The 16,981-nt window shown below is 43.2% G+C and overlaps 2 protein-coding genes across 3 annotated transcripts in view; both read left to right on the top strand.

The window, feature by feature from the left end:
* The window catches only part of LOC119450575 (isatin hydrolase-like), a 53,665-nt gene that overhangs the window by 14,441 nt on the left and 22,243 nt on the right, over positions 1 to 16,981 (top strand). The window contains exon 4 of one of the 2 annotated variants that reach the window (XR_007466478.1): positions 10,888 to 10,897. The exons of the other annotated variant lie outside the window; for it this stretch is intronic. The gene's annotated coding sequence lies outside the window, so the exon portion shown is untranslated. Of the gene's footprint in view, positions 1 to 10,887; positions 10,898 to 16,981 lie in introns of those variants that run through there. 2 annotated transcript variants of the gene reach the window in all.
* LOC119450574 (isatin hydrolase-like) overlaps positions 7,194 to 16,981 on the top strand; it is a 16,709-nt gene continuing 6,921 nt past the window's right edge. Inside the window, exons 1-3 of the mRNA XM_049665989.1 lie at positions 7,194 to 7,257; positions 9,194 to 9,430; positions 12,799 to 13,063. Of these exons, the coding sequence (XP_049521946.1) occupies positions 9,204 to 9,430; positions 12,799 to 13,063 (492 nt within the window). The 5' untranslated portion in view covers positions 7,194 to 7,257; positions 9,194 to 9,203. The remainder of the gene's footprint in view (positions 7,258 to 9,193; positions 9,431 to 12,798; positions 13,064 to 16,981) is intronic.

Here is a 16,981-nt window from a genome sequence, read left to right as displayed (position 1 = left end):
TTGGAGTGACGGACAGAAACAGGGAGACTAAGCTTTTTAAGAGAAAACCATTGTCCCGCAAAGTGTTCAAGCTATAGCTGGACAACTCTGTGAAGCCATGATGTTCTTCATACGGAAGTAGACAATGCGTGATCATTTTAGTCGCCCACAGTAAGGGTGAAATAAACACAGTTTATACTTGCGTCTCTACTACGCGGCGTCCTTCATTTTTGCATGTTTATCGAAACAGACCGATCGCTCTTCTTCCCGCTTGGGGCCGCGCCGGTACTTCAAGCTGCTTACGATTTACTTCGCACTGATGCGAAATATATTTAACATCTTTATGTGATAATCTGCTAGCAGACACAGCAGATGTTTCAATTTTAACGCCCCAAATGTTAAACGAGAGGCCGCTGCTGTGTCCCGCCCCCTTCCCGACCCATACAAGCGCCGCGCAAGACAGTGTCAGAGCGTGGCGCCACCCTTCGGCGAAAGCGCGCAAGTCCGTGGCGGAACGTCAAGAAAGGGAGAGCGAGCCGAGGAGGCGTTGGTATGATGTATGTGCGTGTCACGCAGTGGGAAAGTCGGCGGGGTGTGTGCCGATGATGCGTAGGATATTGGGTGCAGTTGTCGAGAAAGTGGTGACATGTAATTCAGGCCACTTCATTGTTTGTGACATTACATTATTTAAACGCAATTGGCGCATAATATGCGTGTATGCATACACAAAGGCAGAATAGAGAAAAGAAATGTTTTAAACTATCAGTAACTACTGTGCTACAGAGCGGTTTGTAATTGTCATTGGTGACTTCAATTGCGTATGCATGGCAAACGACAAAACCAGCTCGACCCCTTATAGGGATGTCAGTGTTGTTTCCCCAAATAATATCATCAGCCAGCATTGTTTGGAAGACGTCGGTGAATGTTGTGGGTTTGGGAATGATATTCGCTTTACCCATTTTCAAGGTCAAAGCCACGCGCGGTTGGACCGTGCCTATTTATCTGCAGATTTAGTACCGTTGATCGGAGAATATCGGGTTCAACTAGTATCATTTAGCGATCACTGCCATGTAACATTTCGTGTCGGAAAAAGAAAAGATAAAACGGGCAGATTTGTTTGGGGAAATTGGACACTTTATGATTAGCTTTTTAAAGACTACGTTTTTATAAGCTATGTCACAAACGCAATCGCGACATTTGACAAAGGGTATTATAAAAAAGTTGGGGAACACTGGGAGCTCTTTAAGCAAGAAGTGAAAATGAATGGCATTGAAAGGTCAGGTGCCATAAAGCACAAGCAGGAAAGTGTAGAAAATGTGCTCCAAGCCAACCTAAGCATGTTCATTTCAGAAGAGTGCAGACAGCCCGGAACGTTTAAAAAAGACATAAGTACCATAAAGCAGAAATTGGAAATTCATACATAGGGAGAAGTACAAAGGCACAGTAGTCAGAGCTCGGTCCGAGCGCTTGATGGGTGGGGAGTTTCCTATCAAGCGCGCACTAAAGGATTGAAAAAAAGTCGCGCGCAGCTAAACGAAATAGCAAAAGTAGAGTGGAAAAACGCTGTACTTTCAGATAAGGAAGGCATCCAAAGAGGGTTTTATTAATACTACAGTGCATTATATTCGTCCATTGAAGTCGACATAGACGCCTTTAAAAAGAAATTTCTCACTCTAATGCGGCGAGTAAGCGATGAGACAAAAGAAAATTTGAAAATGCCAATCTCGCCTGAAGAGGTTAAGAAAGCTATTAATGATTTCAATACTGGGAAATCCCCGGGCCCAGATGGGCTTACAGCATCATTGTATAAGATTCTAAAGGTAAAAAGTAGCGGTAGTCTTAGTGTCACTCTTTAACGAGGCTTTCGATATATCGGTACTTCCAACATCATTTCTTACGTCAAACACTGTTCTTATACCTAAGGTTAAAGACAAGAATAAGCGCATGCAAGTTACTTCGTATAGACCGATATCGCAAACATAGACTACAATATATTCAAGAAAATTCTTGCTAAGAGGCTGCCAACTGTAATACATGAATTAGTCAGCGAACATCAAACTTGTGGCATAAAAGGTTGATGAATTGTTACAAATATTCATAAAGCCCGTTCCATTCTGGAGTGTTGTGATGCTAATTCTGACAGCATCGCAATGCTACAGCTAGATCTTGAAAAAGCGTTTGATAGAGTACCTCACGATATACAATATACGATAGGCTATATTACAACACGTGAACGTTGGATCTGTTTTAACAGAAGGTGTCGCCATGGCGTATAGAGGTTGCACGACGCGTTTGATAGTAATTAGGTGGTTGGAGCACGCATCAAAGTGGAACGCTCCGTTCGCCAGGGACGAGCTCTGTTGCCATTGCTTTTTTCCGTGTACATTGAATCTTTTTGTTTGAGCATACTCAATAGCTCCACTATACGAGGATCCCGTCTACATGCAGCGGAAGTACGTCTGCTTGCATATGCAGACGACATAGCACTATTTTGTGCTGATCATGAAAGCATCATTAATGCTGTGAAAGTGGTTAAAGATTTCTGTGGGGTTAGTGGCAGCGCAATCAACTGGGGAAAGAGCTTGGGATTTTGGCATGGATACTGGCCAACGACCCCAAACATTTTCTGCAATATCAGGTGGGATACGACTCCAGCATCCTATTTGGGAGTGCCGTTGGAAAATTACGAAGACAGTGAGCCTTTGTGCCGGCGGAAAGTTGTCGAAGTGCGCGAAAAGGCTGATAACCTTAAGTGGTTTTATTTGTCAATTTTTGCGATAGCAACGATGTGTAATTTGTTTTAATATGCAAACTTTGGTATATAATGCAAGTAATTCATTGTTCACGCGTGAATCTGCAAAAGTTCTTGCCGCTTTCATTTGGGGATCTACGTGGGAGCGCACACGGCGAACCAGCCTCGCCGTGTGCGCTCCCAGTTCTCCGATTGCTAGCGGCGAGGATAAGAGCGCGCGCCCGCAGCTGTTGCTATGGGAGAGGGAGTGAGAGCGGAGAGATAACACCTGCCGGCGCGCGGACACCGACAGACGCCTGACATGCCCCGACTAATGCTCTATTAAATGCATTCGCATTTAATAGAGTGTTCGTAAAATATTTCTCAAGAGATGGAATGCGCCATATACGATGACTTATCAGCTATGCTGCCCAATGTCCCGACCACAACTGTAATATATATTCGATTTATATTTTGTGGAAATTGCAGTCATGGCAGGTGCAATGTGTGACACAGTTTTCATGCTCCTTGCCTTTTGTTCCAATTTTGTGTTGTTCCAATTTGGATTAGTGACACGAAGTTCGGTTTCTAAATGAGGCGAATTAAATAGCACGTTCTTTACATTTGTCGAAAGTAAGAGGCACGTTATGGGTAATGCGTAGGCAAAGTTTAAACTGTGGGTACTAATTACGGTTTTTGCAGTTAAGTACGTATGCACACGATTTGAAGCTTGCTAAGAGTGTTTTGCGAAAACGCAGAATTTATGCCGCTGCTCTTCTAGAACTGTGAAGGCAACCGGGACCAAAATAGCAAAAATAAGGAGGAGAAGGGGGGGGGGGGGCGCACTATGGCCAATGTTTTGGTGACGATAAATGTGTGTATATAATTTTTGGAACATATATTGCTTTAAAGCAAGCATATGAAATATAGAATGTTTAAAGCATAATTTAAATAATAACCGTACAGTATGTATAATACTGAAAGAAAAGTGTTCTTCATGTAAATTTTTACATTATCTTCTTTTGTGATGCACGCAACTGTCTTTCTGTGTGGTATAATAATGCATTTTATGGAAGTTGAAGTACAAGGACAGAAATTATCATTCTTAGACTCCTCATATATTTGCAAAATATATTTATTTATTTAAAATGTACAGCTTTATAGAACCTTATTTTTAAGCCGATCATCTCTGAAACGTGCAGAATAGGTGGCTTGACGCACTAAGTATACACGCAATTTCTCGGCTCTCTCCCAGCACCTTAATTGGAAGTGCGTGAAGCGAATGCGGGGATAATTACCTACTAATCCCTACCCATGAATGTAGGGGCGTTGACACCGCCACGAAAGGTGGGGGGTGATGATGTAGCACACCCTTTTGTCAGGGCTAAATGCCCACGGCAAGGGACCCACAATGACAACCACCTTTTACGCGGTCTATGACCTGCGCGGAGACGGTGGCAAGAATTCTCCATTTGAAGAACGGCCCAGTGGTGAAAAACTCAGAGGCAAGCGTGGTGATAGCGTAGGATTCGACAAAAACGCTCCGTTGACGGAGTGCTTGTTAATTGCTGGTGAGCGTGTCGCTTCTGTTATTCTATGAGAACGGGCCTGCGGACAAATTACGCATAAACGTGACGACAAATATTATAGGCGCTTATGCAGCGAGGAACCGCTGAGAGCGTGGGAACAAAATACAAAAAGAGCCATGATGGGAAAGAGCGCCAAACGCTTGTCTAAAGTTTAACAACTCTGCCAATGAGATTAGGCGCAACCCAGTAGGCGATTTAAATTACGTTATAACCGCGTTGATTAAGGTAATGTTGAGGTGGGCCAGCAGTTGCCACCCCCCCCCCCTGTTTTTTTATTGTTTTAAGTGAATTTCAACACTTTCTGGAACCCACTGCTTCCAGTCTAGGCTGTAATGACTAAACTGATAGATCAGTAAGACTCCGTATGATGCAACGCTATTCTTGGCCGTAACAACCTGGTGGTCAAACAGCAAGACTTGGTTTGTCGAATGTCGGGACAGTTTTCCTCGACTCTAACTTCAGGAAATGCACAAGAGTAAGGCGCTGTTTACATGTGTATTTTCGTCAGTAGTTTTCTGCCTTCGGGCTCCGAGTCGTCTTGAAGGTCTCCGCTTGGAATTATGCTCCCTCCCAAACAAAAGCTCCTACAACTGCTGCCGCGAGTGAAATGACGCCGTGCCACCTACGATATTTGAGGGAAAGCTTTTTTTTTCCTCCCTGTACATTTCCAGTGTAGCCATATTGTGCCCAACTGGCAACTGTGAACACTGTGAGCTACTATGTAAATAAATATGTGGCGTTGTCCCTGCGACTTCGTTGCTGGCGTCGACGCCGTCGATTCTGTCGATATTGTTTTCCACTAACCGATTGACACTTGCCGAATTCTCCATTGTGGGTATGTTGTGCATGTGTGAGGCTGATTGTTACTACCGTTTAAGGTGGCGGTCCCACTCCGGCGGCACGAGTCCCCCGTTTTCCGCATTCTTGGAGCAACCGTGGCGGCTCTTCTATTTAGGATATGAAGTTGTCGTATAAACCATAAAAAGCTTAATTCTTGTGGATTCCAACTATATATAATATAAAGATATTGATTGGTGTGATTAGGAAATAAATGTTCAAGAACAAGCATAAGATACATGGTTTTTGCGAACTGTGTCTCAGTTGTGACCATATTTAGAAAAAATTACCGCACTTACTGCATTGCGGCTTGCTCTGTAGCTTTGGGACATATTTATCTAGTTCCTAGACGTAGAAAAATAATTTTGAATTTTTACTTTTTGGATAAGTTACTTTTCAAAATTGCCAAATATCGCAATTTTCTGCTGTAAACAGCCCGGCAACTACATGCTCAAGGAAGCTAAATTGTGGAATAAAGTAGAGGTCAAGGAATTGCCATTTAGGACGCAAAATTTCATTCATGTAACCTTATTAGTTCTAATATTGTGGCTGAAATTAAGCAATAGTTAGAATTCTGGTTTTATTTTTGCTAATTTTTGCGGGAAGGTACTAAAGCTACGAAGCTGCGGTTTAAAAGTAATACAGGTACACGAATGAAATTTTGCGTCCTAAATGAAAATTCCTTGAACTCTAATTTATCCAAAATTTACCTTCCTTGAGCATGTAGTTGCCGGGCTGTTTACAGCAGAAGATCGCGATATTTGGCAATTTTCAAAAGCAAGTTATATAAAAAGTAAAAATTCAAGATTTATTTGCTACGTCTAGGAACTAGATAAATATGTCCTAAAGCTACAAAACAAGCCGCAATGCAGTAAGTGCGGCAGTTTCTTCTAAATAGGGTCACAACTGAGACACAGTTCGCAAAAACCAAGTATCTCATGCTTGTTCTTGAACATTTATTTCTAAATCAGATTAATCAATTTCCTTATATTATACATAGTTGGAATCTACAAGAATTAAGCTTTTTATGGTATATACCACAAGTTTATATCCAAAGTAGAAGAGCCGCCACGGTTACTCCAAAAGTACTGAAAACGGGGGGCTCGTGCCACCGGAGTGGGACCACCACCTTAAGCTTCTCTTATGCCGTCCAGCAAAATTTCAATCCAGCACACCGTCATCGTGTGAAGAACAACTTTTCCACGATGTAGTACATAAAGTCATCTTCGTGTGCTACAACAGCATTGCTGGTTCTGGCAGCCGAAATATACGCATAAACGCCACCGCTCTCTGAGTCTGTGCGTAGCAGAAAACCTTACACTAGTTACCCTTCGCTGTTGGTTCATGATAGCGCAGTGTTTAGCGCACTTGGCTTCCAAATGCACATTGCTGCAGTAGTGTGGGATGGGCGACGGTGAAGCTAGAAGTGACGAGGCGGCCTGACCACAAGAAAATAACGTCGTAATAATGTCCCAATAGCACAAGACCAACCCAGGTCCTAGCACTTAACTGCTGTCGTAGTAAAAAACGCATTCGTACACGTGCAATTGCTAAATAAGGAAAACAAGGAAAACAATGACAACATTTATACATGTGCAATGCTTCTATTAAGTTCTCGCTGAATGCACTGATTGCAGCAATATCTGCTACTTGGGCTCTCAACTCTGGGAAGAGTAGCCTACTAACACTAACGTTGATATTCACCGCAACTCAATCTCGCGTCCGAAATTCGAAACGGCTCGCTGAAGTTATCCAGTGGTAGTTACATAACGGATGTTACGGCACGCAGGCCTTCTGTTGATACGTTCCAGACCAGAGCTCAACTCGAATGACGCTTGCTGAATGATAAGATCTAGCGTGACGGACGGCAACGAGTGCTTGAAATAGAGAACCTTCGTGGTTTCCAATGTCAACTTTTCTATCTTGCATGAATTCTGACATAAAGCGTCTCTTGACTGGCTATTTTCTTATTTTGTAATGTGATCGTCGACGTAAAGACCATATCTTAACAGTTTGCGCACGGCTGCGCCCGGCACAAAATCTTGACTCTGGCGTGATTTTGGCACTTGCATACCACGACAGCGGCGGCGGTAGCAGCTCCTCGGGGAACATCGAACATCTGTAAGCGTTTTACTGCAACCACTTTGCGTACAAAATGCTTGACGCTTTGATATCAGAGTCCATACTCATAAGGCATTTTTTTATTGCATAGGGCTGCAGCATTGGTATAATTTTAAAACTGTATTCAGCTCGGAAAAGCAAAATGAAGATCAATGTGAATACAACGGCTGATGTATATCCTGAGAAACATTATATGGACCAGGGGTTGAGTGATAAAGCCGATTTTTTCACCTTCCTGTGAATGCAATTTGAAATTTTGGACCGCAGTTCAAACTTGACATGTGAAATTTTTCAGTATACTCTTCAATTCAAGTTCGTGCTTGGTAATTAGGAAGAAATTCAGTTTTCTTGGCGACCCTGTAGTCCATATAATTTAGCTCACGGGTGTATGTCCAACTAGAAAGTTCTCTTTTTTAGATTGGGCATTGAGAAAACACAAAAGTTATCGTAGTAAATCAAACCGGCTGTCAATCAGGATGTGCAACGGGTACTTCACCTTTTGGCCATGCCATTCATTCTTCCAGCAAATTTTCGGTTGTGTGGCTAAGCCACTACGAAAATTGCTCTTTTTCAAGAATTCGAAGTGCCGTAAAGTTTTGCAGTTGACTGTATTACCAGGCCAAATAAGAAACAGGGCAAGAAGGAAGTTAAAAAAGAAACCAGCATGTATTTGGCATGACTATTAAAGTCAGCTAGGGAGCTTGGAGTTAAGTGATAGAAGAAAGAAAATGCTATTAGTATGTAATGAGCACTACTATGCCGAACTAAAGCAACATAACGCCACTAAGCATGGCGTGGATGTTTACTTGGTTATATGCCAACAGCTAGAACAGAAATGGCTACAAATGCATTTTAGGGAAGAAGCGGTATAGTTGCACATAAGCACTACACCACGTATCACATTACGAGATAGGTGGCTTCAAGCGGATGAGAAAACGGGGGTTCAGAATGATGTCAATAACCACATAACAGTCGAACGTACCCGTGGCCATAATTGTTCGTTAACAAAGGTACTGCATAAAACAACACAAAAATTGACTCCGACGCAAGATTATTAGGTTCCGAATGTTTCACGCAGCCATGGAACTCCAGGCCACTGAAATTACGGTTTGCTCGGCACGCAAGTGGTGGTAAGGAACAAATATTGTTGGGTGAGATTACTTTGCTGTGGTCACGGAGATCAGGCGCCATCCATGGTTACTTGTCATTGGAGGGGTACTTCTTGTTGCGTTAGTTGGTGGTGCATAGCTATGTGTATGGCTATGATGTGTATGTGTTAATTTACGCTCCTACGTATGCATATTCGTCGTCATTGGTGGCAATTATCTCTTAGGCTTGCACTAATTCAAATAACCTACTCTTGTAGAAGCACTGTATAGGAGAATCCGTATAATGGAAATATAATGTACTATTCAATTATTATATTAAACCTCATGTGTTTGCACATACCGCCAGAAGTTCGTACCGTGTGACTTTTTGGAGCAGGTCAAACCCTTTCATTCTTAAAGGAATTTTCCAGAGCAGTAACACTGATTTTCTATGCACACTTCCTTTGTACACCAAGCCCCAACATGTAAAAGTGTGCCACTAGCATTCTGATGAACACTTCGCAAGTTGGATGTGGCAGAACATTATGATACGACTGACGCATGTGAATTGTGTGAAACAGGCTAGAAATGTCTTTCTTTTTTCTTCTGAGAGAGAGAGAGAGAAATGATGAAGGCACGTAGTGCGTGGCATAGATGTCAGTCACTTTCGCAATTGCCCCATGGCGTTGACTGGGTCTCCACTAAATTTACAACGCACATGGACTATAGGACAAGAAAAGCCGACAATACACCAACACTGGCGTAGTGCAAGCTACTTCCGGTCCTTGTATGTCGTAGTTTTATCGTGTATTACCGGCTTGCCCAGATATCACCTTCCATCTTTCCAGCTCCTGTCAGATGAACGTTGCGATGGCGTCAACGTTCTCGGCCATCATCTTGCTCTCGTGTGCTGTCCTAGTAAGCCGCATAGCTGCGAGAAGCCCATCAAGTTGCGGGGGTCTGTTCGTGCCACCCGAGAAGCTCGTTGACCTGTCGCACAGCTTCAACAACAGGACAATCTTCTGGTCTGATGACGCCGAATTTCGCCTCAATATCTCGCGTGAGGGAAGTACCCCTGAAGACTGGTACGTAAAGTGTATCAGCGCTCTCTGCGCGACAGAAATTTGTTCAGACATTTACGAACAACTAAAGGCGAACACGAGGAAGAATTGGTCTTTCCAGTCAAGTAACAGTTATAAAAAAGTGCAGTTTTTCAGACATTAGAAAGCTGTGCGAAGTACGGACATGCTAACGACATATATTTTGCCCTAATGTTGCGCACATATATTGGTAGTCGCGTATATGTTGGTCATCAGATTGCGACTGAGATAAGCAACACAAATTTGGATATTCCAAGTAAAGCTCCTAGCAGTGTTGTTATTTCATCGCCAACCGATTGTTCTTTCAACGCCGCGTTATGCTCGAGATTTGGTACATATTTAGTGCAGGGCGCCCTGTATGTTTTACAGCGTACAAAAGCAACTTTACGAAGCACCTGGCCAATTCACAATGCTTCACACAGCTTTTTTGCCAAGGAAACCGCCAAAATATGTATACATGTTGCTAAATGAAAGTGAATTGAATTAAATTTTCATTCGTAAGCGCGCTATTTGCCAATGGCAAGCCGCTATCGTTAATAATGTCCCTCTTCCGGATTGGCTAGCATCTGGTCTTAGAAGCAGGTCTAACGTAAGAGTTGTCTTGTCAATACGGGCTCTGATCCGAAGTACATACTGGGATTCAGTTAGGTTACATTTTTTTGGAAGCTCACAGAACTAGTTAAAGAAGTTTCACAGTGTGAATTGGTAACAAAAGTGTTTTATTTGTGATGTTTTTTCATGTCTTGTGCTTGGAACGAAGTTATGCACTGAACGCGCGATTATTGTCATAAACATTTTCCCGCTGGTTTATCGTAATTTTTTTTAAACCACTGCTCACTTCCCACATCGAAACCACTACTGCCATGGGAATTGGCATAGTGCAGCTCCTTGTTTTTGTAATGCATGCCAGAACCCATCTCACGATGACTGTCAACTTTATTGCGATTGGCACTCAAGATAGTCAACATAGCGACACACCGTATTGCCACAGTAGAGATGCGTCGCATATAAGGCATGTATGCAGCCGGGCTGCTTTCTTGCGCTTCTTTTTCAACACGCTGCGTCATTCGGAGGCGCTGCCGAGAAGTCCGCAGGTAGCACTTGTGTGAATACACATTCAGAGAACTTTGTCTGATTACTATGACGCGGGTTAGATTCCACCCAGCACCCGTGAAATATTCAATGATTAACGCGATAGCGTTAAGGGCCCCGTGTCGCAGAAAATCCGGCGTCGGCGTGGATGTCGGCGTCCGTGGCGGAAAAAGTCGTGCGCAACCGCCGCATCCGCAAGGTGTTAGTGCAGGAGGAAATCATTCCGAACCACCTCGACCACGCAGCCCCTTCATTGTGGTGCAGGGTTTTGGTGGACAAAAATTGAATTTCTCACAGTGAAATATATCAGAAAAATGGTAAAGCACAACTGAAGCACAAGCTACGTACAGATTGGCGTCGGAGTGTTATTTCAATGTACGAGAAAACATAATTCTGTTACTGGGAAACTCAAACACAAACCTCTTTTGCCAGCATTTCTGCCATAAAAACACTGGCTCACTCGGGTAGCCTACTTGCGAAAATCTTATCTAGATGGCGCTGGCATCCTCAGTAGGCCAAATTGTGACTTGGCCGGCCGAATAAGTTTTTTGGACACGCGCGCGCGTTGGGGCAATAGCAAACAATTAATAAAATAATGAAGAAAGATCCTAGGACATTCACATTAAAATTTAAGATGACCTATATTGCCCCTGGAAAAACGTATTTCCAGTAATTCCCAGCGAAAGTAAAGCCCATTTTAAAGGGATCGGCGTAAGCTTGGTCTTTGTAAGCTGGCTTTCCCACGTTCTGTATTGCAGTGGATGAAGCCTACTTGCCGGTTGCGAACGATGCGATGCGAACGGGTCCCGATAACGCTAGCGCGTTCTACTCTTAAAAGCGAATCTTCAGCGTCCTCCAATTTTTCTTTTGTATACGTCGAGCATCTCCATCGAAACTTTCTCTCACTGTAGATGATGCCTAGGGCGATAATCGGTAACTTCTGACTACGCGGTATACAGGAATAGAGAAGGCCGCACGCCAGTCATATATTAATGAAATGTTGAGTGCTGGGCTTGTTTGTACTTCACCACCAAAGCTCCGCAGCACATTAACACATGGGCAACATTAAATATGCAATCAAGGCGATTGTCTATTTATTTTTATCCTTCTTTTGATCCGCTTGCAAACACTGGCGTAAATTGTTACAGACCCGTCCATGAAGACGCACGTCGAAGAAGACGCACGTTTAGTACATGTAAATGGGGTACCAGCCACGAATTTTTAGCGCACCACTTCATAACTTATTAATCGCGGCAATATTCGCGTCTTGATCATCCTACATCAAAAGTTTTCGAGTTCTTCCCTTCCCCAGCGTAAAGCAGCAAATTAAAACGTACAAACCCGAGCCGGGTTCTCGGGCTTTCTATGAAAGAAATAATATCTCTGTCCATAAGCTTTCCCCATCTTCAAGGAGGTTGCACTCTTAGAGGTGGGAGGCATGGTGCACGTCTTTTTTTTTTCTGTAGGATTGTATACGTAGTAGTTCAAAAAACGTGATTTTCTACTGTTATTTGCAGCAGGCTCATATTGTTTTTACTTAATTATATGTGGTCAATAATCATCATAGGTATATGAACCGTGCTTAGAAACAACGACAACAGCAACAACTGTTGGCTGTTTCACCTTAGAGAACCATTTGAGTGACTTTAAACGAGATCAAGAGGTTTTTTTATGAACATTCCTTCTAACTTTGACGTTCCGAGGAAAAAATTATTACGTTAAACTTAGTCAAATAAAAATGCACAGGTTTGTTATTCACTAAAAGGCGTATCTGGCGTAAATCGCAACAAGCTGGGATGTCCATGGAAATAGGAAATACCAAAGATGAGCAAGTTTCATAAATGTTGCGTTTTCGATTTTTTTTCAAAAAGTTACATTGCTCACAAATCAAAACGATGATGTGAGCTATTTCCCCTTTACTTCTGTTTGCACCGTAAATATAGATATTTGCTATATTAGACTTGCATGGCCTTAATCATTATCACGAACTTAAGAAAAAAAAAACATTCCGTAAAATTGTCGTCCATGTCCGACGACATTGGAACCTTTCTTTTTTTTCCTGTTTACTAATAGCTTAATTCGTTAAAAACAAGTAGCAGTTTAGCACTATCCACTCAGGTGTGCGTAATGTGTAAAATCATCAGAAAAATTTAGAGTGTCAAATATACCACATGTTTCCATCTGTCTCGTGTAATTGGCCTCCTGGCAAAAAGAAAGAAAGAAAGAAAGAAAGAAAGAAAGAAAGACCTTGGTTCTTTTAGGTACCAGGCAGATGTCATCGAGGTGGCCACCCATGGCGGCACGCATCTGGACTCGCCAATTCACTTTGCCCCCGACAAGTGGACTGTGAGCCAGATACCACTCGAACGGCTGATGTTCGTCCCTATCGCACTCGTGGATGTTGAGGCACAGGCGAGCGAGAACCCCGTGTACGAGTTGTCCGTCGAAGACATCGAGCGCTGGGAGGCAGAGCATGGTCACGTTCCTCACGGTGCTCTTCTTATCGAGAGGACTGGACGCTCTAAGGTGAGGGGACAAAAGGATGCGCGAGTAAAAGAAAATGCCTAAGCGAGATGGTACGCTGAAGCGACTCGAATAGCCGACGGGTTCTAAGTCTGAGGCTGTGCATGCTTCGAGTAAATCAATTTTGGAGATACGGCTGGGAAGCTATTGCCTCGAAAAAGAATCCTCTCCTCAATGAAGAGCTTTCGTATTTGTAGAGACGTAAATAATCAAGAATTGCTTGCTCATTGACCTAATGGTCACATTACCGGGCTTACATGGTCAGGCACTAAGATTGGGAGAGGGGGACGAAATTTCGCGCTGGCTATGAAGCGGTGTCAACCTGTTGCAGGTCGTTTATTTGCTTAACATTTTAACCCTTGCAGAAATGCAGAAATGCACTGATCAGTAATAACTGAACCAAGAGCCTGTGTACGTTGTGGTTATCCGGTTAGTCGTCTCATTTCAAGACAGACGTTTAACATACTTTTCAGGCTCCCTGACATTCATGTAAATATCGAGCATGACTAGGTAGTTTTCTGTAATCACATATACAAATAAGCTGTATTTCATAAAAAAACGACAATCGCAGTAACCGTGCAATGGTATTGCGATCAAATGTATATGTTCATTTTTTTCTAAATTGAATGCATACATATTTTATTATGTAACAATTTCTTCAGATTTCACCAGTGGTGGAACGTCTGGGAATCAAAGACTTCTGAGGAGTGGACTGACGAAATTGAGACATAAGCCATAAAAGTCATCGTCATTGAATTGTTCAAGGACGTGCAGTTGTTCTGAAATGACAAGCAAAAAGAAGCTTTGCTTGCGATATTTGACTTTGAAGTCGTCATATGGATACAGAATGAGTAGCTGCATTTTCTTTCATATAAAATCATTTACGCTTGGAGTCGAGTCGCTATAGCTTTCTGGAAAAAAAATGTTTTGACAAGCCCTTTGATTTGGGTCAGGGGTAAGTTATTATCTCTAGAAGCAAAATTACACTGATAGTGTTTTGTATCAGCAGTTTATTTCAACATGTTCAGTGTTTGCATTGTCTCTCTCTTTCTCCCGTGCTACAAACAGTAAACATGCCTTTCTTCCCCACCCCCCTCACGCCCCCCTCTTGCGTTTTTTTTTTGTGTGTGTGTGTTTGCCGTGCACTTACGCATACACTTACTATGGACTCGTGAAATCACACGAGCGGTGGAAAGTTGGAAAATAAACATTCATGAAACTACAATACTGTTTAAATGGCTCACTAAACTGAAAACGAAAATGACATGGTTGTACTTACTGTAAGTATGGTAAAAAGAAGCTAAACATAAGCACTAAAGAAGTTTATACTGGTGAAGCGTTATTCCGAAAAACTATGTAACTACATTTGATGAAGAAAGGTAGGTCCCCAGCTGCGTAAGCGAAAAACAAACTTCCATGTTTCAAATATTACGTTAATGCTGGTACATCACTGTAACGTTATTCGGGTATTTGTGCCCTTTTGGCGCTTAGTAAGTTGTTCAAAGTTGCTAGGACGAGTTGTTGGACTCTTGCAAGTGCAATTTGGCCTTTCTTTACCGATAAACACTGAATTACACCCGAATTCACCACGTCCGGACGAACTGGTGCGGAAACATCAGGCCAGAGTCGTCAGCCGTCTTTTGTTCTTGCTTTTCTTTATTTCTTGACTTCCCAAGCCTTCTGTCTCGGTAAGAACAACGGTTATTTTGCAAACACGGAAGCACAATTTCGTAAACCAGAGGAGCCTAATATTGATTTTTATTCTGCCTTTAATTAGGAATACCCTGACTGTCGTTGTTATTCGCATGGTTTGTCATTGTGGCATGTTATGGTCCAAAAAATGTGCAAGGGCCTTCTTCGTGAAGAATCGGCGTACGTGGCCTGTGGAACTTACGTTCCGCATTTTCGTTTGCAGTCTGTGAACTGGTCTCTCCGTATCCAGGCATGTGTAAGCCCTTTCACTCTTGTGGCCTTTGTCCCTGGACGTAGCCACGGACTTGTAATAGTACAATTAGTACATTCGCGTGTTTGCCGTGATGTCAAAACCGTGTGCTGTCCCGTCAAATTTACCTTGTTACCAAGACATCTTTTCAAGTTACTTATTAGGATTGCACATTTGGGAAGCGCGTGACAATCCATCTATACCAGCACAGCTGTTGACAGGGACAAGAGAAAGACGCGAATGGGGCATGCACTGACTAACAACCTAATTTATTACATGTAAGCAGTAGATAATATGCCCCACCACGTCAGTCCTTCAATCCGTGCCTGCGCACACATCTCGTGATACTGATATCAGGCGCCCAAAATTTTTATCACATGGCTCAACTGTTTGAGGGTTGCAGGACTGACGTGGTCGAGCATATAAGGCATATAAGCTACGGTTTACATGTAATAAATTGAGTTCGTAGTCAGCGCATGCCCATTTATCTTCTTTCGCTTGTCCCTGCCAAACTTGGTGTGGTTGAAGGTGTTTTTGAAGATCTTTTATTTATCTCACTACATGCGCTCTATTTTCCCAGCTGTGGCCGAACCGCAACGCTTACTTGGGGATCGACGACAATGGATGGCGGCGTTTCCCGACTGTGTCACCAGAGGCTGCGCGATTCCTGGTTGAGCAGCGTCACGTATATGGCGTCGGATTAGACTCGCCTTCCGTGGACCTGTTCAACTCTTCGACGACGCACAGGATTCTTGCTACCCATAACGTGTACATACTCGAAAACTTGGCCGATCTGTCGCGTCTCCCCGCCCTCGGCGCCACAGCCATCGTGCTGCCCATCAAAGTATGCAAGGCCAGTGGTGCTCCGGTGCGCGTGGTGGCCATTCTGTCGTGAACCATTCACCACGTGGGTCTTCCGTGATGCGGCTTTGAGATTAAAGAGATTCAAAGGGAAAACTCAGTGTGATACTCAATGAAAATGACCAGGTGTGTGCTAATAGTATATTTTTTTGAGGCCGAGACAAACACAACTCGAATAGCGCCAGAAGCGATGGTAATAGAAAGTCGAATACTTTTCTAATAGTATTCGGATAATCAAGTGCCATTCTCACCGCCGATCTTCCTATCCAAATATGTGCACAATGTTACGAAGGTTATGTCATTACACTGCGCGTTATGAAGAGGTCTTTCAATCTAGAGCTAGAACATTAGAAGGAAACACACAGTTTATTCGCACAGTAAGACTCATTGGCGACTGCGAATGATAGCGATTTAACAAAAATTGGAGGACGCTTAAGCTTCCCATTTAAGAGTGGAATGCAATAGCACCACGTTCGCATCGCATTTTTCTTTCAGTGGGCTTCACTGCAACAGAGCACGTGGGAAAGCCAGCTTACAAAGACCAAGCTTAGACCAATCTCTATAGAGTCGGCTTCACTTTTCAACAGAAATGCATTGCTGTGAAGACGTTTTTCCAGGTGCAATATAAGTCGTCTTATTAAAATGTGAAGGCCCAAGCACCTTTCTTATTAATTTATTAATTGTTTGCTAACGCCCCGATGTGCGCGCGTGTCGGAAACGCATTAGGCCGGCGAAGTTCCAATTTGACCTGCCGAGGATGCGAGCGCCATCTGGATATCATTTTCGCAAGTACCATACCTGAGCGTGCCGATGTTGGCATGGCAGAAATGCTGGAAAAGGGGTTTGTGTTTGAGTTTCCTCGTAACAGAATTATGTTTTCTCGTACACTCAAATTACAATCCGACGCCACCATGTCTGTATGTTGTGGTTAAGTCATACTTTACCGTTTTTCTGACGGATTTCACTTTGAGCAATTCCATTTTTGTTCACCATGCACCACGAGGAGGGAATGCGCGGTCGGGGTGGTTGGGGAGATTTTCTCCGCCACACACCGACGCCGGCGTCGACGCCTGATTTTCTGCGACAGGGGGCGCTTAACGCTATCGCGTATATATAGG

Source organism: Dermacentor silvarum, chromosome 4 (genome assembly GCF_013339745.2).
Source record: "Dermacentor silvarum isolate Dsil-2018 chromosome 4, BIME_Dsil_1.4, whole genome shotgun sequence".
Lineage (NCBI taxonomy): Eukaryota > Metazoa > Arthropoda > Arachnida > Ixodida > Ixodidae > Dermacentor > Dermacentor silvarum.
This window is presented reverse-complemented; position numbering and strand designations above follow the sequence as displayed.